Source organism: Homalodisca vitripennis, chromosome 5 (assembly GCF_021130785.1).
Source record: "Homalodisca vitripennis isolate AUS2020 chromosome 5, UT_GWSS_2.1, whole genome shotgun sequence".
NCBI lineage: Eukaryota > Metazoa > Arthropoda > Insecta > Hemiptera > Cicadellidae > Homalodisca > Homalodisca vitripennis.
The window spans coordinates 182,102,345-182,124,853 of NC_060211.1; the positions used below are offsets into that span (position 1 = coordinate 182,102,345).

Below are 22,509 nucleotides of genomic sequence, written 5' to 3' on the forward strand. Positions count from 1 at the left end.
TTATGGGTGATATTAATGTGGACAACTTGACGAACAATAATGACAACCAAAATTTGACAGATGCCCTAGAAGGGATACAACATAAAAAGACTAGAACTGCCTCCCACACGAATTACACATCATAGCCAGACATCTATTGATTGTATCTGTACAAATCTGAAACGAGGGACCATCTATCACATGAAGTAATCAGCTCAGGACTATCTGACCCACACAGCACAAATCTGCTACATCAAGACAGACTTACAAAAATGACAATACAGCAAATCCAAAAAAAGAACTAATCAATCACAATACAATAGAGGAAGTGAGGAAAATCCCAGCCTCCCAAGACTGGTCACAAGTTACTCAAAAAACAGGCACAGAAATAGCTTTTTTCAGCCTTTATCAGCGTTATGAAATACGCGATGGACATATCTTGCCCACATAAAAACTTTTAAATTAAAAACCAATCACGCAAAAAGAGTATGGGATACTGAAAGTGAGACACTACGAAAAACATATTTGGAAGCCTTGAACATAGAAATACTTACTGGAGATGTAAATGATAAAAGGGAAACAGCAACTAGGAAGAAGATGTATGATCTTAAGCTAAAAGAACTTAAGAAGAAGCAAAATGCGGAATTCATAGAGCAGGATGACAATAAATCAAAAGCTGTCTGGAGGGTAATCAACTCTGAAAGAAAACAAAAACACCACAACCATAATTCCAGCAAGCTTCATTGTTGAAGGTGAATTACACAATTCTCCCAATAGCATTGCCAATGCTTTAAATCAATTTTTTTTTCAGAATAGCAGAGAAGACACTTGACAAAAATAGAACACCGAATCAAAATCCTACACCAGCAAATGTTATTCAGGCTCACTTTGTTACTAAACTTGCAGCAGCACAACACTACTGAAGAAGAAATAGGAACAATTATTGACTCAATGAAAGCTAAAACATCTGCTGGAGAGGACGACATTTCTTTCAAAAGCTAATTAAAACATTGTAAAAGTGAACTTTTAAACCCCACTGACAACTCTTATAAACAAATCTCTGGACGAAGGAATTTTCCCTAACAGTCTAAAAGTGGCTAAAGTCTATCCCAAGTACAAAAGTGGCCAAATAAATGACGCTGTTAACTATCAACCAATATCTCTGATATCAAATTTTTCTAAGATCCTAGAGCGAGTAATATTGAACAGACTTATAGCACATCTGCAGCAACACAACCTCCTGACCTCTAGACAACATGGATTTATCAAGAACAGATCAACAACAACTGCAGTAGTACAAACTAATTGAATACATTATTGATAAACTAGACCAGGGATGTGTTGCAACAAGTGTCATGCTCGATTTCAGCAAGGCATTCGACTGCCTGGACCACAACCTGTTAATTGGAAAGCTCAAGGCACTTGGGATAATTGGAAAAGAAGCCAGCTGGTTTACAAGTTATCTCAGCGATAGGAAACAATTGGTTGAGCTCAGCTACAAGAATAACAACACTCTTCTCACAGTAAAATCTGAAACCCCTCCCAATGAAAAGAGGAGTGCCCACAAGGATCTGTCCTTGGCCCTGTACTTTACATACTTCTCACCAATGATTTTCCAAGTTACCTTACAGAGTTTTGTGAGACAGTGATGTTTGCTGATGACACAGCACCACTTGTTGCCACCAAAAAATCGAACAAGAGCTTGAAATAAACTCCTATGTGGCATTACAACATAACAAAACAATACTGCCTTCAAAATGATCTGGTCCTGAATGAAAGTAAAACCTATCAACTGATATACACATCACTTCCCAATGACTACCAAGGCCTTCCAGAACTAACAACACTAAACTCGAATAAAATATCTAGGCATAGTCCTTGACAACAATCTCTCATGGACACCTCATGTGACCCAACTTTGTAAAAAACTGAACATGGGTCTCTATGCTATACGAAGGCCTAAAGCAGGTCAGTGATAACAGAACAGCCATCATAGCCTACTACTCTTTATTTGAAACCCACCTAAGATATGGTTTAGTGGCCTGGGGTGGGACAAGCGCTTCAAACCTCCAAAGAGTATTGGTAATTCAGAAAAGAGCCTTAAGAACACTGAAAAGGACTAAGGCCGCAAGAGACATGTAGAGAAGCCTTCAAGGACCTCAGGATCTTGACAGTTACTGCACTCTATATTCTTGAAACAGTAATGCATGCAGTAAAAATAGGCCGAGCCAGATTAGGAGACCACCACACATACAACACAAAGGCATAGGCACAACTTCGCACTCGACACTCATCATCTCTGTCTATTTCGAGAAGAAAACCATCTTATCGAGGAGCTGCCTTCTACAACTGTCTGCCAGAAGAATGAAGAGAATCCTTGAGAAGAATCTGAAGAGAAGACTCATGGACTGGCTGCTGGAACGAACAATATACACAGACCAGGAGTTTTTGGATTGGAGAAACTCAGCAATGAAGATGAATAATGACAAATTCTGTAAACTCTTACTGTACATACTTTTTACCTAATTCGAACTTAACAATTGTAATTCAAATGACACAATCGCTGTACTCAATGTTATGTGAATAAAGATTTGATTTGATTTGATATTTATTATTTTCCCACGAGATGTAGAAATAACGAAACCAAAATTTGTCAATCCTACTTCAGAACTGCAGTAACTATTCATGATAAGGTTCACTTCTATATGTACCATGGGTAGGCTGTTTATGAGATTGGTAAGAAATAGAAAAAGTGGACTATGATTAATTATTTTTATTTAGTGTGTTTTGTTGCAATAACGAGCTAAAGCCCTCTGGGTAGTCAACCATAGGTTGGTTTTTTGTTATTGCCACGATTTTCCAAAACATTTCTATCCTTCTAAAAAAATAACTAACTTTATATACAAGGACCGTTTTTTCAACTTCCGAGTTCACGCCATGACGACCAGACCCGTGGAAGGTCTGCAATGTGCACATTTGTCAATCACACATCTTCCCTGCTACAACACTTGGCACTGCCGAGTTCAAGTAGCTAGTTTGTGCTGAGCTACAGTCATATAAACATGGCCACCTCTATCGATTCTCCCGCAAAATGTAAATTGAGGAGTGTTATTCGTTTCCTGCAAGCAAAGGTAATAGTGCAGCAGAAATCCATTGGAGAATGTACCATGTTTACGGAGAAAGGTGAGTGGTGGTGTTGTGTGTGAATCACATCAATAGTTCAAAGATTACCGAATGTCAAATTCAATAGCTGAAGCCATTTGGTAATTTTTGTGTGTGTCAGTCAACATCTTAGGCATCCAGCAGAGCACAAATCTTTTTGTAGCCTAAATTTTCGGTAACAATAGAGTAAAGAGAAGATCTTGACACTTCTTGAATTCCAATTATTGTGAATTTACGGTTTTTCTAAGCACTTTCTCAATTTGTTCAACAAGGCCGTCTGTATTGACGGACTTGTGTTCTTGACCTCCTTCATCGTGTCAGTTTGGCCATCTTTAAACTTTCTACACCAATCAAGTACAACACCATCACACATAATGTTTTCTCCGTAAACACAGCAATATTCTCTGATGGATTTCAAAGCTACCCTATTCGCTTTTGCATGCAGGAACCAAATAACTTTTTAATATTTGTCACACTTTGTATGTTAAAGTAATAAAAATCATAGTTTTAAGTTATATTATTGTAGTTCAATCATCAAACTCAATCTTAGGTGTATAGAAATATAGTTTTATAAAAGGACTATACATGTTTAAGTTATTTTTTACAGTACCAGAAATATTTATTGTCTCATAAAAAGGGATACGAAAAAATACCACTTTCAAAATAGCTGTTTTGCAGACAGTTTGAAAAATCATTGATATTGATATAAATATACTTTGTGAAATTTGTATGTAAACAAAAAGGAAAAATTAAAACACAGTTTGAACATTTTTAGGATGGCAACAAAAAATAATTTAACAACGGATCACCCTGTAGTTTTTTTTTTTTCAAAGACCACTCAATCATTCTGGTAACAGATTGGCCAAGCAGTTCTCAAGAGAAATACCCTAAGGACAACGGATTGCTCCTTAATCATTAAAGGGTTACATATACAGATCAATTCATTTTCGAGATACCCCATGGAATGAAATGCTTTACTAATGCAAAACCAAATCTATAGTTGTTGTATAATATTAATTAGGTCTCTCAATGCAGATATTACAGACATTATTAAACAGAAACTGTTGATCATTCCTTGAAATTATAATTAATTAAATAAATTTATAATATTATCACGCATCTAAGATAAAAACAACTAACCGGTGGTACATTCACAGTGAGCATCAAGAAACGTGAGTATCTGTCCTGTAGCCTCTCTTGCTCCTAGTAGCCTTGCTCTCACCAGCCCCTCTCGCTTGCCTGTCCTCAGCACTCTGGTCTTCACCCCCAGGGTGGCCACATACTCCTCCAGTGGCTTGCCCAAGAATGCTGCAACAGCCATCAAGAAACGTGAGTATCTGTCCTGTAGCCTCTCTTGCTCCAAGTAGCCTTGCTCTCACCAGCCCCTCTCGCTTGCCTGTCCTCAGCACTCTAGTCTTCACCCCCAGGAGGGTGGCCACATACTCCTCCAGTGGCTTGCCCAAGAATGCTGCAACAGCCATCAAGAAACGTGAGTATCTGTCCTGTAGCCTCTCTTGCTCCAAGTAGCCTTGCTCTCACCAGCCCCCCTCGCTTGCCTGTCCTCAGCACTCTAGTCTTCACCCCCAGGAGGGTGGCCACATACTCCTCCAGTGGCTTGCCCAAGAATGCTGCAACAGCCATCAAGAAACGTGAGTATCTGTCCTGTAGCCTCTCTTGCTCCAAGTAGCCATGCTCTCACCAGCCCCTCTCGCTTGCCTGTCCTCAGCACTCTAGTCTTCACCCCCAGGGTGGCCACATACTCCTCCAGTGGCTTGCCCAAGAATGCTGCAACAGCCATCAAGAAACGTGAGTATCTGTCCTGTAGCCTCTCTTGCTCCAAGTAGCCTTGCTCTCACCAGCCCCTCTCGCTTGCCTGTCCTCAGCACTCTAGTCTTCACCCCCAGGGTGGCCACATACTCCTCCAGTGGCTTGCCCAAGAATGCTGCAACAGCCATCAAGAAACGTGAGTATCTGTCTTGTAGCCGCTCTTGCTCCTAGTAGCCTTGCCCTCACCAGCCCCTCTCGCTTGCCTGTCCTCAGCACTCTAGTCTTCACCCCCAGGAGGGTGGCCACATACTCCTCCAGTGGCTTGCCCAAGAATGCTGCAACAGCCATCAAGAAACGTGAGTATCTGTCCTGTAGCCTCTCTTGCTCCTAGTAGCTTTGCTCTCACCAGCCTATTTTGTTTGCCTGTCCTCAGAACTCTGGTCTTCACCCTCAGGGTGGCCACATACTCCTCCAGTGGCTTGCCCAAGAATGCTGCAACAGCCATCAAGAAACGTGAGTATCTGTCTTGTAGCCTTTCTTGCTCCTAGTAGCTTTGCTCTCACCAGCCTCTTTTGTTTGCCTGTCCTCAGCACTTTGGTCTTCACCCTCAGGGTGGCCACATACTCCTCCAGTGGCTTGCCCAAGAATGCTGCAACAGCCACCAAGAAATGTGAGTATCTGTCCTGTTGCCTTTCTTGCTCCTAGTAGCCTTGCTCTCACCAGCCCCTTTAAATTGCCTGTCCTGTTCTTCACCTCCTGGATGGCGACAATCCTTTCCAGAGCTTTGCCTGCTTATCCTGAAACAGTCATCTAGTGAACGTAAGTATCTGTCCTGTGGCCTCTTTTGCTTCCAGTATCCATGATTTTACCAGCTCCTCTCCTTGCTTGTTCTGGTCTTCACCACCTAAGAATTATTAATCCAGAATTAATGGCTAAGGTTGTCTAACTTATAAACAACAACAGGATGAAAAAATTTTCATCACTTCGGCTAAAGACTTAATAAATACAACATTAGAGACTTTGCACCAATTATGCAGTATATACGAGCCTAATGGAGTTGTCATAACTAAGATGGAAGAAACAATGAGAATGGTTGAGAGACACAACCCAAGTGTAACTGGTACAAGTTTTAATATCTGCAGTAGAGAGTACCTCTAGTGCTAGCGTCATCGACCAGAATTATCTCCTCCAGCAGTGTCCAGGGGGAGCGATTGATGACGCTGTGTACGGTCCGGAGTAGAGTGGACCAGGCCTCGTTGTGGAAGACAATGATCACGCTGGTGGTGGGCAGGCCGGAAATATCCGTGTACTTGTATCTGCACCTGTGTACCATAAGAACAACATTATAAAACATTAGTTGTACACAGACTGTGTGACAATTTCTGGAAAGGTGTAACATTACAAATATGCTAAATAAATCACGAGTGAGAATAAAATTTTTCTTCAGAAGAATTACTCCATGTTTAATTTGAACATATGGGCTCACATTGATGTTTTGTAGTGTTGTGTTGCTAAGATTGAATATTTGAGTGATTTTCAAGAAAATCTTCATTCGAGATCAAGACGGAAAATTGAGTGGTTGTAGATCAAATTGTGAGATTTTACATTTTATACTTGTGATTATTACCATAAGAACAACATTATAAAACATTAGTTGTACACAGACTGTGTGACAATTTCTGGAAAGGTGTAACATTACAAATATGCTAAATAAATCACGAGTGAGAATAAAATTTTTCTTCAGAAGAATTACTCCATGTTTAATTTGAACATATGGGCTCACATTGAAGTTTTGTAGTGTTGTGTTGCTAAGATTGAATATTTGAGTGATTTTCAAGAAAATCTTCATTCGAGATCAAGACGGAAAATTGAGTGGTTGTAGATCAAATTGTGAGATTTTACATTTTATACTTGTGATTGCCTGTTTAAAAATAACCTTAATTGCATTTTCAATGTGATTAACCTCAAACAATTATGGTTTAACTGAGGTGTGTGATATGTCTCTACCACTCTAGGCTAAGTTAGATATTTATCAGCCTTCAAATTTCCATCCTTTATATCTGTGTTAAAATATACATCACATTTACACACATATTAAATGATTACTGTAGGCTGGAAATGATAAAATAACAGGTTCAGCCAACTGCCCTCGTGGAGATATCAAGTCCCAGAATATGGAAATGGAAACTCAACTGGCAGTTGCTGCTTTGAATGTAGAAAACGAAGATACCAACGTCAATCATTATGTTGCAGAAAATGTTACTATAAAATCAGACCATAACCTGCGAAGAAAGTTTTTAATGGAAAGACTTTTGTATAAAACAATCACAGATATTGATAACCAAAATCGACAGAAATGCTTATACATACAACTACTGATTAACATTAACCCTTACTGGAAATGTAAAAAGACTCCAATCTATTAAAGCCAATAGATTCTATGGTAAACTTCATCCCAGACTTCCCTGAAATAATTTTTTTTTTTTATCAGAACTACTGATTGGGAAATTACCCTCAGCTAGCAAACATTTCAGTACAGATTAATGATACAATAGATGACAAAATTGTAAGTAAGAAAGATAATTTCCCAGAAGTTTTCAAACAAACAGTTAACCAAATGATCAACCTAACCTATAAAAGACAGAATAAAAATATTTACAGATGAGTCTAAAGCAATTTTGATACCACACATGAACGTGGGTAAGAAATATAAACATTGACCAAATACGTAGATTTATACATAGATACATATATTAAGTTTATATTCTTGTTATCATTTATTAATCATCCATTATCATTTCTGCAGTTGTTATCTGGTTGTCATCTTATTGTCAAAGACTTGCTTGTTGTAGCTATGATGTATTTGTTTTTTCTTATATTACGAGTATACATAAGTTGCATCATGTTGTCATTACGTTGCTTTTCGATACGAAGATTTACATTAATTATAATGTTGATGAGTACATATTCATGCTGCTGATCGCGTCTCGATCTCCACACACAGGCTATGCCCATGTGGAGATCATTTCCTGTTTTTGCATGTATGTTGATATCTTTGTATCTATAAGGAAATAAATAAATATTCATTTATTCATTCATACAGCTGAGCTGTTTGCTCTGTACAAGTGCTCTTTGCTTGAGAATAACCTCTCCAACTGTGACATATTAATCTGCAGTGATTCTCTTTCTGCCATCAAATCACTACAGTGATGGCATAATAGAAGACAACATCACCCTAAAAATAATCAAAAACTGTGTAGACTCAAAGAACAGAATCACTTTTCAGTGGATACCTAGCCATGCAGGTTTCAAACATAATGAAATGGTTGACAAGCTCGCAAAAGAGGCAGTGATGAATGGAATATCTGTTCAAGACGTGGCCTTTCCATTATCTGACATCAAATCGTTCTAAAAGTGGAAGATACTTGAAGAAAAAAACAACTTGTTACTAAATACAACAAAGGCCAGGTGGTATAGGAGTATACAACCTATCAGTCCTTTACTGCCATGGTACCAAGAAACTAGACAGCAGATGGGAAATAGTGAATATAATCAGACTACGAATAGGACATATCAAAGTAAACGATATCCTTCACCAAATAAAACTTTATTTCACTCCTGCCGTGCATAAATTGTTTCCAACATAAAAAAAAAACTCTTGTAAATTGAACTTATGTTTCCAACCAATTAGGAGAATACCAGATGACAATAATTCAGAAAAAAAAAACTTTTATCCAGTTTTGACGGAACAATATAGGAAATAAGTAAATTTCTTACCATAAAAAGAAACATAACCTATCGAGAAAGAATCATCAAAGGCAACAGAGGAAAACAGTGCAAAAGTTTTTTTTTTTTAGTGAAAATTGACTTCATGATGTAATTCAAAGTCAACCGTAAGGTTTTTTTTTTTAAAAAAAAAGGCTAAATGATCAACTCTCAGAACACAATGAGTTTCTAGTTCAATGTTTTTTCAAAATTATAGTTTAAACTTGTATTAAAAATGTTATTGAATTTTTTATTTTAACAATGTTATACTTCAATCTTCAAATAATAAATAAACTTAGGATTTGAGACAAATAAGGTTTATTTAATATAAAACTTTAACATACAGTGAAATAAAATCATTCAATCTGCAAGAAACATTTTTACTAACCCCTAAAATAACAGTCTAAGCATGATAAATCAATATTCTTTTGGAGTTACTATTTGTCAAAAAAAAACACTAAAGTGGTACAATTATTCTTATCTAATAAAAATATAAGAAATTAAGACAGCCATTTTCTGCAGAACTTGCTTGATTAGCTACAACATTAATTGCTTTTTTAGATTTTCAATTTCTAGCCGGAGGGCTTCAGCCTCTTGTTGTTTTTGCACTACTATCTTAGCCCTTTTTTGCATAAGGTTGTTGATAGTAGCCTGAATTCTCTTCCTGGTTTCCTCCTTACCAGCAGCTGCCACATTTGCCTTCCTTTGGTCTGCGAGGTATTCCGGCTCTGGGTCTGATGACATTCCATGATTATCTTCTTATCAATGTCGATATTATTTGCTCCACCAGCTCTCTTGATCCCCTCATAGACATGGTATTGGGAAATAAACTACCTCTCTAGAAGGTTGTCATCTAAGATTTCTTTATTAATTGAGAAACCTCGGTCCACAAAAGCATTTCCATAACTTAAAATCTTCTTGATTGACGCTTTAAATTTATCGGAGGCATTGTTTTTCAAGAGATTTTTCCTCCAGAAATTGTCTGCATGCTCGTAAGCTTTGAGAAGAGTTTTTGAATGTTCCCTACTAACCATCGACTTCACCTCTTTCAGGATTCGGTCACATGTATTTACCTTGATCCAATTGCTCCTGTGTGATATTTCAAGAGCACTTTTCAGTCTCTTCAGAGCAGTGTCGGTTTTGTGATCCATAAGGGATGGCTCATAAAGTGTTACAGCTAGGCACAGGTCACTTTTCAGCGGAGATTTAAGCTGAAGTTTTGTGCACATTGCTTTCAGAAAGTCAACACACTCTGACTTAAACTTAAGTAGCTCTTGCTTATCACATTTCACTTTTTTTACTTCACCTTTCACACCAAAACTAAACTCAAAATTTTTTGGTTCAATCAAGGTGTTTTTATTTTTTAATTCTACTTTGATTGGAGGAGAAACCTCAGAGAGGGCAGTTTTTTTAATAAAAACTATACTTAATAAGTCGTGCAACAGAACTGACAAGTCGGTGTACAAAAATGGTACCAATGGTTCATCGGCTTGGTACTTTGTCAAAAATGGCTTGAAAATATTAGAGATGTAACTGAAAAATGCTAGTTTAGCAGTCAATAACTTATCACCTAGTGTACTGGCGATAACCTTATAGCAATGAACCTTATATCAGGTGGTTTGGGAACACCAGGGTCCTTCTCCAAATGGGTCTTGTATTCATTCATGAGAGGCACCATTTTGATAGCTGCACACTCTCCACTAAGCAACCACCTCACGGCACAAAATTTGGGGAGCATGATGTCTGACTTTGTTACTTGTACACAACATTCCCTTCTGGCAGGAACATCTTAAAAAAAATTGTAGAGAGCCCTAAGAAATTTAACTAGATCCCACTTAGCCCCTGATTTGAACACATTGTTGAGGATGTGCAAACCACAGGTAATAAATAAAAAATATAGGATCATCATCATTATTCTCAGTCTGAAGTTCCTACTCCAGATCATTCACAAACTTTAAATTTACATTAAGTCTATCAATAGACAATGAGAAATGTATTTTCTACATTTATGTGCTTTGATTGACTTCTGAATTTTAAAATCAAATTGCTCCCAGTGCTTTTAGTCAAAGAAGCAGAGGTGAAATATCTTGTGGTCACTTCATCACTTACAGGATCCCAATACCTTAGTGCAATACCCATTTACTGTTCTGGCTAACTTTATTCATGCTTTCGTCCAATATACAACACAACAACAAAACAAACACAACACAGAAAACAAAGGCAAATGATTCCTGGACTTCCTTGTCCAGTAGGTCTCGAAAATACTCAACAATACCAAAGTTCACCAAACAACCAATTTTAGTACGCTCAAGTGAAATTTTTCCTGCGATTTGACTATCCGTAAACATTGACTCAAACACTTTGGATGCAACTCCTGCTAGCAGGAAAACCAGCCTAAAACAGCTACCACAAAATTTTTCAGGACCAACTTTTGAATTTCAATGACTTTCCATGACCTACTTTATTTCCATGACTTTCCAGGAATTCCAGAAGCGTGGCCACCCTTTATGTATATTGCGATAGAGTTAAATAATGACAGAGTTTTGGAGTTAGACTTGCATCATAACTAAAGTAATGTTAAATGCAATTTACTTCACACTGATCTCCCCACAAATCACTTCGATTTCAAAATCGATAATTAATTATGAGAGTTTACAGCCTTATATATGGCATTTATCTTAGTCAGTTGAAATATTTAACCCTTCAACGCGTTTTGCCGTACTAGGTACGTCATGACACTTTCACTTGAGATCGCGTTTTGCCGTACTGAGTACGTCATGGAGTAGTCGGTTATTTTTGTAGCTGTAACAGACAACTATCGAATGTTTTCAATGAAAAATTTATACCAATCGAAAGGAGAAGATTCAAACTTTCGATTAATTGAGTCGATATCTCGAAAAATCGATCTTTAGAACAAATATCTGAGAAATCAGCTGCATTCAAGACGACGTCATTGCCGTGCAGCCGATCGTTTGTCAGCTTACGTTTGTTGTTGTTTACAGTCATTGTTAGTGTGATGGTTATGTTCTACTGACATATTTTTGTGTGTTTTATGTTCCTTTGTTTAGTTATTATTATTAGTTTTACAAGCTAACTATATAGTTTTGAAGAAGGAAATCCTGTTTTGACAGGAACAATTTGTTGTGTTTTATAAACATGAGTTGGGAATGGTTTGTAGGTTAGCTAGCTTTTAGGGAAATATTTTAGCATATTTTAGGGAATTTATTTTAAAACTGTTATCGTTTTTGTAAAATGTTTTAAAATCAATTGAAAATGAGTAATCTTGAAGGACACCTAGTGGAAAGAGACAGTGAAATTTACAGACTTTTGAACCTTGAATCAGATGAAGATTTCGACGACGATGGATATGACAATGACTTTGCTCAAGCTGAGTTTGAAGTATTAGACTTTGGACAAAATAGTGATGATGATATTGAAAATAGGCTAGGTGAAAACATTGTAGTACAAAATGAGTTCAATGTTGTTGAAAGAGGAGGAGGTGATGCAGACCTAAATGTAGGCCTAGGCCTACCTGGTTTTTCTTTTGGTTCTGAAATGGTTTGGGAACACTGTAAAGTTAATAAACTAACCTAAAGTAGGTTAATTTTGTTTCATTTGGCTAATTTTAAACCCTAACAACATAGAAGTATAATAAAATAATTATAAACTAGGGTAATTTGCTTATATTATTTATAAAACACAAAATCTCTAAAAAACCGCCAGAAAAATCAACGCAGAAGGGGGTATGACCATGAAAAAAAAATAACGCGTTGAAGGGTTAAGAAACTTATTCTACAAATCAAAATAAAACATTGTCTTCTTCAAAGCCTTTGTCCACCAAATCACCGGAATCATGTGCTTCCAAATTCAGCCACAGAGATCATTGTAAAATATTCATATTTAATATGTTTATTATGTAATTGTTGAAATTAGTAACTATGGTTATTACACATTCAGCAAAATATCATTCTAAATTCCAAGTTAGTGTGACCTATACATAAAATCTGAAGTATTAGTAAAACATTCACTGGAGGAAAAAACTACAGTCTACAAGAAATAAACTACACCTATAAATGTTCCATCCGGGCCTGAGATATTTGTTCAATATTTTGAATATTCTAAAATCGGCTAAGCTGAAACGAACACTTTAAATGTCAGTGAGCGGCCAGGACATCAACCCATGCAGCAAAAATTCTCTGTTGATAAAGAAGATTTTAACTGACACCAACACTCTAAATGTCAGTGAGCGGCTGGGACGTCAACTCATGCAGCTGAAATTGTCCGTTGATAAAGAAGATTTTAACTGACACCAACACTAAATGTCAGTGAGCAGCCGGGACATCAACCCATGCAGCAAAAATTCTCTGTTGATAAAGAAGATTTTAACTGACACCAACACTAAATGTCAGTGAGCGACTGGGACATCAACCCATGCAGCTGAAATTGTCCGTTGATAAAGAAGATTTTAACTGACACCAACACTAAATGTCAGTGAGCAGCCGGGACATCAACCCATGCAGCAAAAATTCTCTGTTGATAAAGAAGATTTTAACTGACACCAACACTAAATGTCAGTGAGCGACTGGGACGTCAACCCATGCAGCTGAAATTGTCCGTTGATAAAGAAGATTTTAACTGACACCAACACTAAATGTCAGTGAGCAGCCGGGACATCAACCCATGCAGCAAAAATTCTCTGTTGATAAAGAAGATTTTAACTGACACCAACACTAAATGTCAGTGAGCGACTGGGACGTCAACCCATGCAGCTGAAATTGTCCGTTGATAAAGAAGATTTTAACTGACACCAACACTAAATGTCAGTGAGCAGCCGGGATATCAACCCATGCAGCAAAAATTCTCCGTTGATAAAGAAGATTTTAACTGACACCAACACTAAATGTCAGTGAGCGACTGGGACATCAACCCATGCAGCTGAAATTGTCCGTTGATAAAGAAGATTTTAACTGACACCAACACTAAATGTCAGTGAGCAGCCGGGACATCAACCCATGCAGCAAAAAATCTCTGTTGATAAAGAAGATTTTAACTGACACCAACACTAAATGTCAGTGAGCAGCCGGGACATCCACCCATGCAGCAAAAATTCTCCGTTGATAAAGATTTTAACTGACACCAACACTAAATGTCAGTGAGCAGCCGGGACATCAACCCATGCAGCAAAAATTCTCCGTTGATAAAGAAGATTTTAACTGACACCAACACTAAATGTCAGTGAGCAGCCGGGACATCAACCCATGCAGCAAAAATTCTCCGTTGATAAAGAAGATTTTAACTGACACCAACACTAAATGTCAGTGAGCGACTGGGACATCAACCCATGCAGCTGAAATTGTCCGTTGATAAAGAAGATTTTAACTGACACCAACACTAAATGTCAGTGAGCAGCCGGGATATCAACCCATGCAGCAAAAATTCTCCGTTGATAAAGAAGATTTTATCTGACACCAACACTAAATGTCAGTGAGCAGCCGGGACATCAACCCATGCAGCTGAAATTGTCCGTTGATAAAGAAGATTTTAAACTCACCCTCTAAATCTGTCCTTAGGCCCGGACTTCAATGAAAGCACCAGAACTCATATCATTAACAAATTACTTGCACAACAAACGATGTTTTCCCCAGTGTAAACTTTTCGCTAACCCCCTAAAATTTTGGTAATTTACTGTTTATAACTAATTCTTAAATTCTATAATAGCTTAGTGGACTCAAGTATTGCCTGTACTTGGGGGGTGGCGGAGGGTAGCTCGCAAATAAAAATGTTGATAATATTTCTTGTTTTTATTTACAACACTAGTATGAAACTAAAAATGAAATATCTGAGTTTAATGAACCAAAAATTAAAAAAAATTAAATATTACTATAATTAGTGTATTCAAAAGTATGTGTAACTAATATTTTTTACATTCTTGCTGTCTGATTATTGCCAATGGATACGTAACAGTTTGTTAAATCGTGTAAATATAACACACATACCTTCAAAACACTTTAATACTTTCTGGAGTAAATATATATAAAATAAAAAATACTCAAAAAAATTTGTACATCTGACAGATGAAATTGCTGGTGGAATATTCCTAACACAGATTACGTAATTTAAAACTTTATTGACTTATTTAAGACAAAACCACCTCCAGTGCAAAAATTAAACCCTCAAGCCGAAATAGAGGAATATAAAATCCATTTAACCGCATAGATTTTAATTTATTTACATACCATGACACCAATATTCTGATGTTATTGGTTTTTTATAAAGAAGTAAAAAAGTGCTGATGCCGCGATTTCTCAATCAGGAAGAATATGGATTAACACATATCTATGAAGGAGGTTGGAAGTTCAATACCAGCAGCGTATTACCCTTGGCACTTGGTCGTCAAAATAGTTCAAGAAAGATTGCTATGTATTTGTGTAGTATTGAGGTCATGTCATCGTTACTGTGGATTCTGATTAGGTAAGGCGTCAGTATGACAAAGCATAGTAATTTATGACAGCAATAAAATGTAGTTTTATCATATAAATTTGTACATGACATGTGTTGTCATACCCACGTACTGATGCCACAGCCAGACCTAGCACTGCTGATAATTTGAAAAATAAGCCAATATGTTTTGGATTCCTGGACTTCCTTTTCCAGTAGGTCTCGAAAATACTCAGCAAAACCTGTGATTTGACTGTTCGGGAATATCAACTCAAACAGCTACTGCGAAATTTTCCATGACCGTCTTTTGAATTTCAATGACTTTCCATGAATTCCAGAAACGTGGCCACCCTGTTATTGACATGGCTTAACATCTAAATATATAGAATATAAGATATATCTTGACGGCCAAACAATTATATACAATATTAACATCCAAGAGATTAAAGGTGATGAATGATCAGGAAGCCCCAGCACACCAACAACCGTTGGAAATGTTAGAAAAGTGGGAGACATGGTTTTGAACGATCAACATATTACAATCAGAGAAGTCACTGATGTTGGCATATCAATTGTCTCATACCATGAAATTTTTTCAAATGTTTTGGGTATGAAACATGTGACAGCAATATTGTTTCAAGAGCGGCGAATGGAAGTTGCTCACGAGTCTCTAAATGAAGTAAAAGACAAAGCAAAATTACTGAAACGTATTACAACAGGTGAAAAAGCATGGGTGAATGGATATGACCTCTAAACTCAATCCTTGCCTAACGCTCTATCATTCCAGTGAAGGCATTCTGAATCACCAAGACCAAAGAAACGCTCAACAAGTGCAGTCGAACATGAAGGTTATGTTTATGTTAACTGTTTTCTTCGATTTTAATGGTATAGTGGCAACATTAATTCTTGCCACAATGTCAAACAGTCAATAAGGAGTACTAACTGCAAGTTCAATGTCTTTTGAGTGAAGAAATCTGAAAATACACTCGGATTTGTAACAAAACAATTCATGTATTTTGCACCATGACAATACACCTACTCACTCATTGCTTGTTCGTGAACTTTTGGTCAAAAAAAGTACTGGAACGATGACCCAGCCTCCATATTCTCCAGGCATGGCTCCATGCGACATTTTGTATTTCAAAAAATAAAGAGAACCTTTTGCATTACAAGTATAGATGGCATGAAAAGTGCAGCATTAAAAGAGCTAAAGGCAATCCCAAAGTTCGAGTTTGAGAAGTGTTTTGAGAATTGGAGGAAGCGCTGGCACAAGTGCATAATATGGAAACTAATATGAAGATGGCAACATTAATGTATACAAATAATAAATATTTTTTTCAAAATACTACATTACCCATTGCCTTTTGAACATATAGCTACTAATTACCTCAAAAAACGGATGTTAACATTCTATCATATAATTAATATTGAAGCTCGAACTTAACAAATCCTGTCAAAACAATATGAATTGGTTTCATTTCTTCACAATTTTGTTTTACAAAGCTTCATGTAATCTTCACTGATAAAGTGTATTTGGATGTGTCCTACTTTCAACAAAGTATGCCTTCATTAGTAATAACGTGAGAGGCGGTAAACTACTGACAACTGAAGTGCCTCCTTATTTTAAGTGATTGGCAGTGACAGGCTCAAAATGTGTTAAATAAACCTTAAAAAAGAGATTTTAACAATATTCAGGAGTAGTCAGTGACAAAGTTACGATGTAATGTTCTTAAATGAGATGTGTTTACAAGGTTTATGAATCATACAATCATTAAACTGTTTTACTTTTGTACAAATTGTGTCCCAAAATCCTAAGTTGGTTACAGCTTATTTACCTTGTTAAAATGGGTGATTTTTAATACAGCGTTTGTCATTTATAATTAAAATAATTTATTTATGTGAATATACTTTTTATAAAAAGTAATTTAATATTTTTTCACAACACGGCAAAATTATTGAATAAATTAAAATCATTTTATTAATAGAAGATAAATATCAATCTGATTCCTAAACTTAACTATAAAACGGCATGACTTTGATTTAATTCACGTTATTAATTTTTTTTATAAAACAATTATTTTATAATTCTGCATAAATAAAACATAATCTAACAATTAATTCTAATGTACTATTAAATGACAAAGATTTTCAACACAAAATTATTATTTTTTAGACTTTTCAATTATATAAATAGATTACATATAAAAATTAAATACAAAATTTAGCCACCAAGGCAGTTAAAACATAATATGTTGATTTGGTTTCAATTAAATCTTGGTATACTTTAAATTGTGAAGTAAGAATAAAACGACAAGTGATTGCAATAAAGTGAAGACACTGTTCAAAGTTTTTAAAGGGTCTAAAAAGTAGTAATAAGTACATTAGCAGCTATAAAAAACTATCACCGTTATTTATTTAATTATTAGCAATTAAAATTTACATAATATTCATGTCTTTAAAGGTTATTAACTTTTTAACCACAACTGTCGAGTCCACATTACTCAATGTTTTACTGATTTGCTTTCATTTTGTAATTTATTTGTTTAACTGGGTCTATTAGATTGAAAACTGCCTGGTTGTGTAATCTTATGGATATTTGTCAACTATTTAGAAGTGCTTGTAGTATCGTGAGGATTTGCGTTGTTTTACAAACTGTTGTCTGACGGTTATTTGGTGATAGTTGACTGGATAAAGAACTTCTAAACACTTATACTATCAATCCATAATTAGTGGTTATAATTTTATGAATATTGTTGATAATTGTTTACTCTAAATAATTATATAAAAAATCATAGAAATAAACAGCATTGGTGCATTTTAGTATGCAACTAATCTGGTGTTTAGGTTTTGCCACAAACCTAAATTCGTGGTGATTAAAAGTGGTTTTGTGGCGGTTAAAATTGTTTGTGGTGGTTAAAAGTGGTTTTGTGGTGGTTAAAAGTTGTTTTGTGGTGGTTAAAAGTGGTTTTGTGGAGGTTAAAAGTGGTTTTGTGGTGGTTAAAAGTGGTTTTGTGGTGGTTAAAAGTAAATAACGCTATTGCTCTCTACAAAATTATTTTATGAATATGTTTTTGATTTCACCTAACATAAAGAAAATACAAGATAAAAATAAATTATTATACCAAGCAGAAGAAAATTTACGGACAAATCAATAAAAAAACAGACACACTAACACGAGATAAACAACTATTCCACAGAACTCACTTCTTCTTGCGCACGTCGGGCAGGGAGCGGTTGAGCGGAATGCGATCGCTGGCCATCAGGTTGAAGCGATTGATGTGATAGAGTTGTTGCATGCGACCTGCCAGGTGAGGTGGTATGATCACAGGCTGCCCATCCCGCCCTTCATTCGGCTTAGGGTCGAACATATTCGTGTTCATCAGTTCTAGAACACGTTATAGCTTACGTTGAAAATGGCCACTGCTCATTTTATGTGGTACAAGTTAACGACATAAGGAACTAAGGTATTTTTTATATTTGTGTATAAGAACACAACACATTAGTGTTTTAATATCAAGTAAAGTCAGAAAAAACATCTCCCGTACCCTTAGTTACTAAATCTAAGCTAATATACATCTTCCAGACTAATCAAATTGAATTCTGTTATTCCTTCAGAAAAAGATCACAAAGGACACTCATGATATGACTCTTTGCAATTTCAGAACGATTTTCCGTTTTCCCCATTTCAATTTCTGCATTGATTAACTCTAATAATTAAGTGATTAATGAAAGACTCTCAACTTGGAAGGCTCTTTCTATCATATTCTTACGTTGGGCCAGTCATCAGGATGTTGTTTTGCTCTTCAGAATCAGAATCATTTTATTGTCGTCCAACAATTACAAAATTCTATTGACAAAGTCAAATATGATATTAAAAATATCACTATGTAGGCCTACAGAGCCTAAAATAAATACAATCTATATCTATGTTAAAAGTTTAAAATTGTAAGTCACTAAAATTAGCAAGTCTTCTAGTAAATCACAAGTTATGTTCCGTTGGAGTTAACAGAAAAGCTGCCGGCATCGAACTAGAGGTTGATCTAGAAGTGGCTTAATTTAACTGGCTTACTGGAGTTGGAAGGTCTTGTAAAATAGGAGGATTGGAAATGAACGAGATCTTACAAAATTCCCGTACTAAATTTTACTTACTTGTATCCAGAGAGGCTATACTGCCTAGAACTGGGAGTCATTGAAGAAGGGCAGCCATATGGATGTATCATTTTGCATTTTCATTGCTCTGTTTAGTAGAACATTGACTTCTCTCTCATGAACACAATTTCACCAGAAAGAGGCACAATAGACTAGACTAGGTACACAGTTGTTGTATACAAGACTTCTGTGTTCACTCCCAAAGTTGATCCTGCTGACTATTATAAGGTGTTAACCTTACTCTTTAACTTTCTAACTGACTTCTACAGATCTCTCTTGAAAGTGAGAGCTTCAGAGTGATCCTCGAGTATTTTGGATGCTCCCAGGATGAAAAATAATTACTGAGAAGAACCTCGTTGGATGTGAGTTCTATACTGTAGAGTAAAAGTTTTAATGACAATTGGCCCATGACTAGGACCCTTTGTTGGAGTCCGGCAACGACTTATCTATCAAGTATCGCAGAAAATTCTGGCCGGTAGAAATCCTGCTTGTTTCTTTATTAAATGCTTATCAGTGGGGCCTGATCATCTCACCTAACCCTCCATACCCTCGCCACACTCCTTGCTCCTGGTCCAAACTGATAAACTTCCTCAGTGTACGATAGACCAGTAAAGTATCAGTAAATTTTTAAAATAGTGTGTGACATTAGTTTTAGGTAATTAAGATTTGTTTTTAAACCATGATTCTAAATGTGCAAGTGATATTTTAAGTTTTTATGAACAAGTCATGTAATGATTTGTCTTCTTGTGTCAGTAAGGTTTTGTAATCTGCATATAAAATAGATTTCTAGGAATTTCATAGCTTAATATAGGCAAGAAACAAGAGAGGGCCAAATATAGATCCCTGTGGAACCCCAAACCGAACCTCACTCCAGTCAGAGTAATGAGTAATATTATCTACAGTTATTTTTGTTCCCTTTTTGCGACAGTCAAAGTATGATCAGAGCAAGCAAAGAGTATCATCTACAGATATTAAAGTACTTTGTGCTATGTCGGGTATTTAATACCAAAACTTCCAAATCCACAATTCTGACACTGAATGTTGTCAACACCAAATCATTACCGTCGGTGAGGTTAGGAGGATGTCTGGAACTGCTGGTGTCCCCCATGTAGTGACCCACCACTACGTGAACCCCCCTCCGGTCCACATATTCCTGCTGGTCCTTCTGTAGCCTGGAACAGAGTAATAGTTCATTTTAATAATTTGTTAGTTGTATAATAGTTTCTTATAATTTGCAAACAATTTAAGGCTTCAAGAGACGTAACCTTTACCATTACCATAAAGATTCAAACAAAAGTAGGCTATAGACAAATATAGATAAAAGATGCAGAAAATTGATTCTGTTGGCATTTTTTATTAAGGACCCAACAGGGCCTTCTTAAAATCGTGTTGTCTGTCCATCTGTCACTCCACACAGTGATTCTTGATAGAAAGGTTCTAGATAATTTAAACTTGATACATAGGATCCTCTTGGTTCTAGGAAGAACTGTAGTCTAGGAGTCAAAAGTTAAAAATAAAATTACAACCTTTTTACATTTGGTCTATTGAGTAACCTGATGGCAAGGAAAAAGGTCACAAAATAAAGAAATTTGTAACCAATCATATGACATAGTAACCCACCCTCTCGGGCTATAGGTCTGATCACGGGACATGGTCACCTGAGGAAGCATCTTCACAGGGTCGGCATCCTTCAGGAGGATCTGCTCTGTAGAATGTGTGATGAGCAGGATAAAACTGCCGAACACTTGTTCTTTGATTGCTCTTCAATAGCAAGGGAGCGGTATGCCATGTTTGGTAATTTGGACAAGGGTGATGAATTTCCCCAAGAAGACCTGATAGGTTGTTTTCAGCGGTTTGTGGAAATCATAGACTGATAGGCCTCATGATGTGCTTCCGGGATGCGCAAAAGGCCCTTGAGGCTTAAGTGCATGGCAGTAGGCTGCTCCATAGAAGAAGAAGAACACATGCGATCAAGTTATTTTGATGGATAGATCAGTAAGACTTTCTTTAAGTTAGGTCCTTTAATACTCTGTTGTATTGGTTTATTTATTGCTGCAAATCAGTAGTATTAAATATTATAGCGCTTTAGAGGTTTATTATTCTCTTTTTATCTCGTTAGTTTCAACCTTCGTCTCACACCAAAGTTGTAAAGAATAAAGCTGCCGCTTTTGTTCACGAAGTTGAACAAATGACTGTTGGAGAGCTTACCATATGTTTAGATCAGTTTTTAATTAAGCACAATGATTTGACCACGTGAGGCATGTCAATCAGATGGATCCTGCGGCTGATTACAGTGGAGCAAATACAACATTGTCTCCATGTGCCAAGACCTGTTACTGTGGTTTGGTGAGACATCCCACCTCCCCACCCTGCAGTAGATTTGGCTCCTTATGACATTGGGATGTTCCCTGAACTCAACACTCCACTCCAGATGCTGTGGAGAGCACGCTACAAGAAAGATGGCCTGGCATTCATGATTGAAAAGTGGCAGAGATGGCAAAAGCGAATAAGAACCAAGGGTGATTACTTAAAAAAGAAACTTGTAAGTTTGCAAGATAGAATACATTTTTTTTTCACAGCGTTTTCATTACTAATCTTTGAACAGTTGTTTTAGAAAAAATAAGAAAAGCAAAATTAGTATATACAGTAGAATTACTGAGTGGCATGTTTAAATGAACCCATTTGGGCAAGTTTTATTACCTGACTGCTATCCAGTCATCTCTGAGTGTTTCACTCGGTGGGCCCCGCTCCCGGTTGTGCCACAGCAACAGAATGGCAACTGTTGTCCCAGCCACAATGAAGACCCCAGCTCGTCTAAACATCCTCCTTGACACCATCTCTGTAATCGGACAAGATGACATGTTTTCAGCACCAAAAAGTACTATAAATTAATTGATATTTACAGCTTAGATACAGATAAAGCTGATAAGAAATTTCAGAGCTTGTATTGATATGTTGTTGCATGTGGCTGAGCTCCATACAATGTAATTTGGTGAAATGTTATCATCAACACAACTTATGCATTTCTAGTTTTGAAATACATCAAGACATTTAGGACTAAATTAGGAAATTGTCTCTTTGGTATTTGATTATGTTCCAGTTATGGTAATACATTTTGGATGGTATTTAATATGAAGATATAATATGGTATTTTAGATGGCAGGTAAGGTGTAAGAAAGGGCCATGCGGCCCTAACTTTACCTGTAAAAATAAAGAATTTTTCATTTTTTTTGTCATTTTAATACAACC

At 36.5% G+C, this 22,509-nt stretch overlaps 1 protein-coding gene across 1 annotated transcript in view; it reads right to left on the minus strand.

The window, feature by feature from the left end:
- Positions 1–22,509, minus strand: part of LOC124363282 (polypeptide N-acetylgalactosaminyltransferase 1-like) — a 57,367-nt gene that overhangs the window by 31,177 nt on the left and 3,681 nt on the right. Inside the window, exons 2-6 of the mRNA XM_046818496.1 lie at positions 21,961–22,099; positions 20,323–20,432; positions 18,316–18,496; positions 6,061–6,230; positions 4,282–4,449 (exon numbers count right to left, since the gene is read on the minus strand). Of these exons, the coding sequence (XP_046674452.1) occupies positions 4,282–4,449; positions 6,061–6,230; positions 18,316–18,496; positions 20,323–20,432; positions 21,961–22,097 (766 nt within the window). The 5' untranslated portion in view covers positions 22,098–22,099. The remainder of the gene's footprint in view (positions 1–4,281; positions 4,450–6,060; positions 6,231–18,315; positions 18,497–20,322; positions 20,433–21,960; positions 22,100–22,509) is intronic.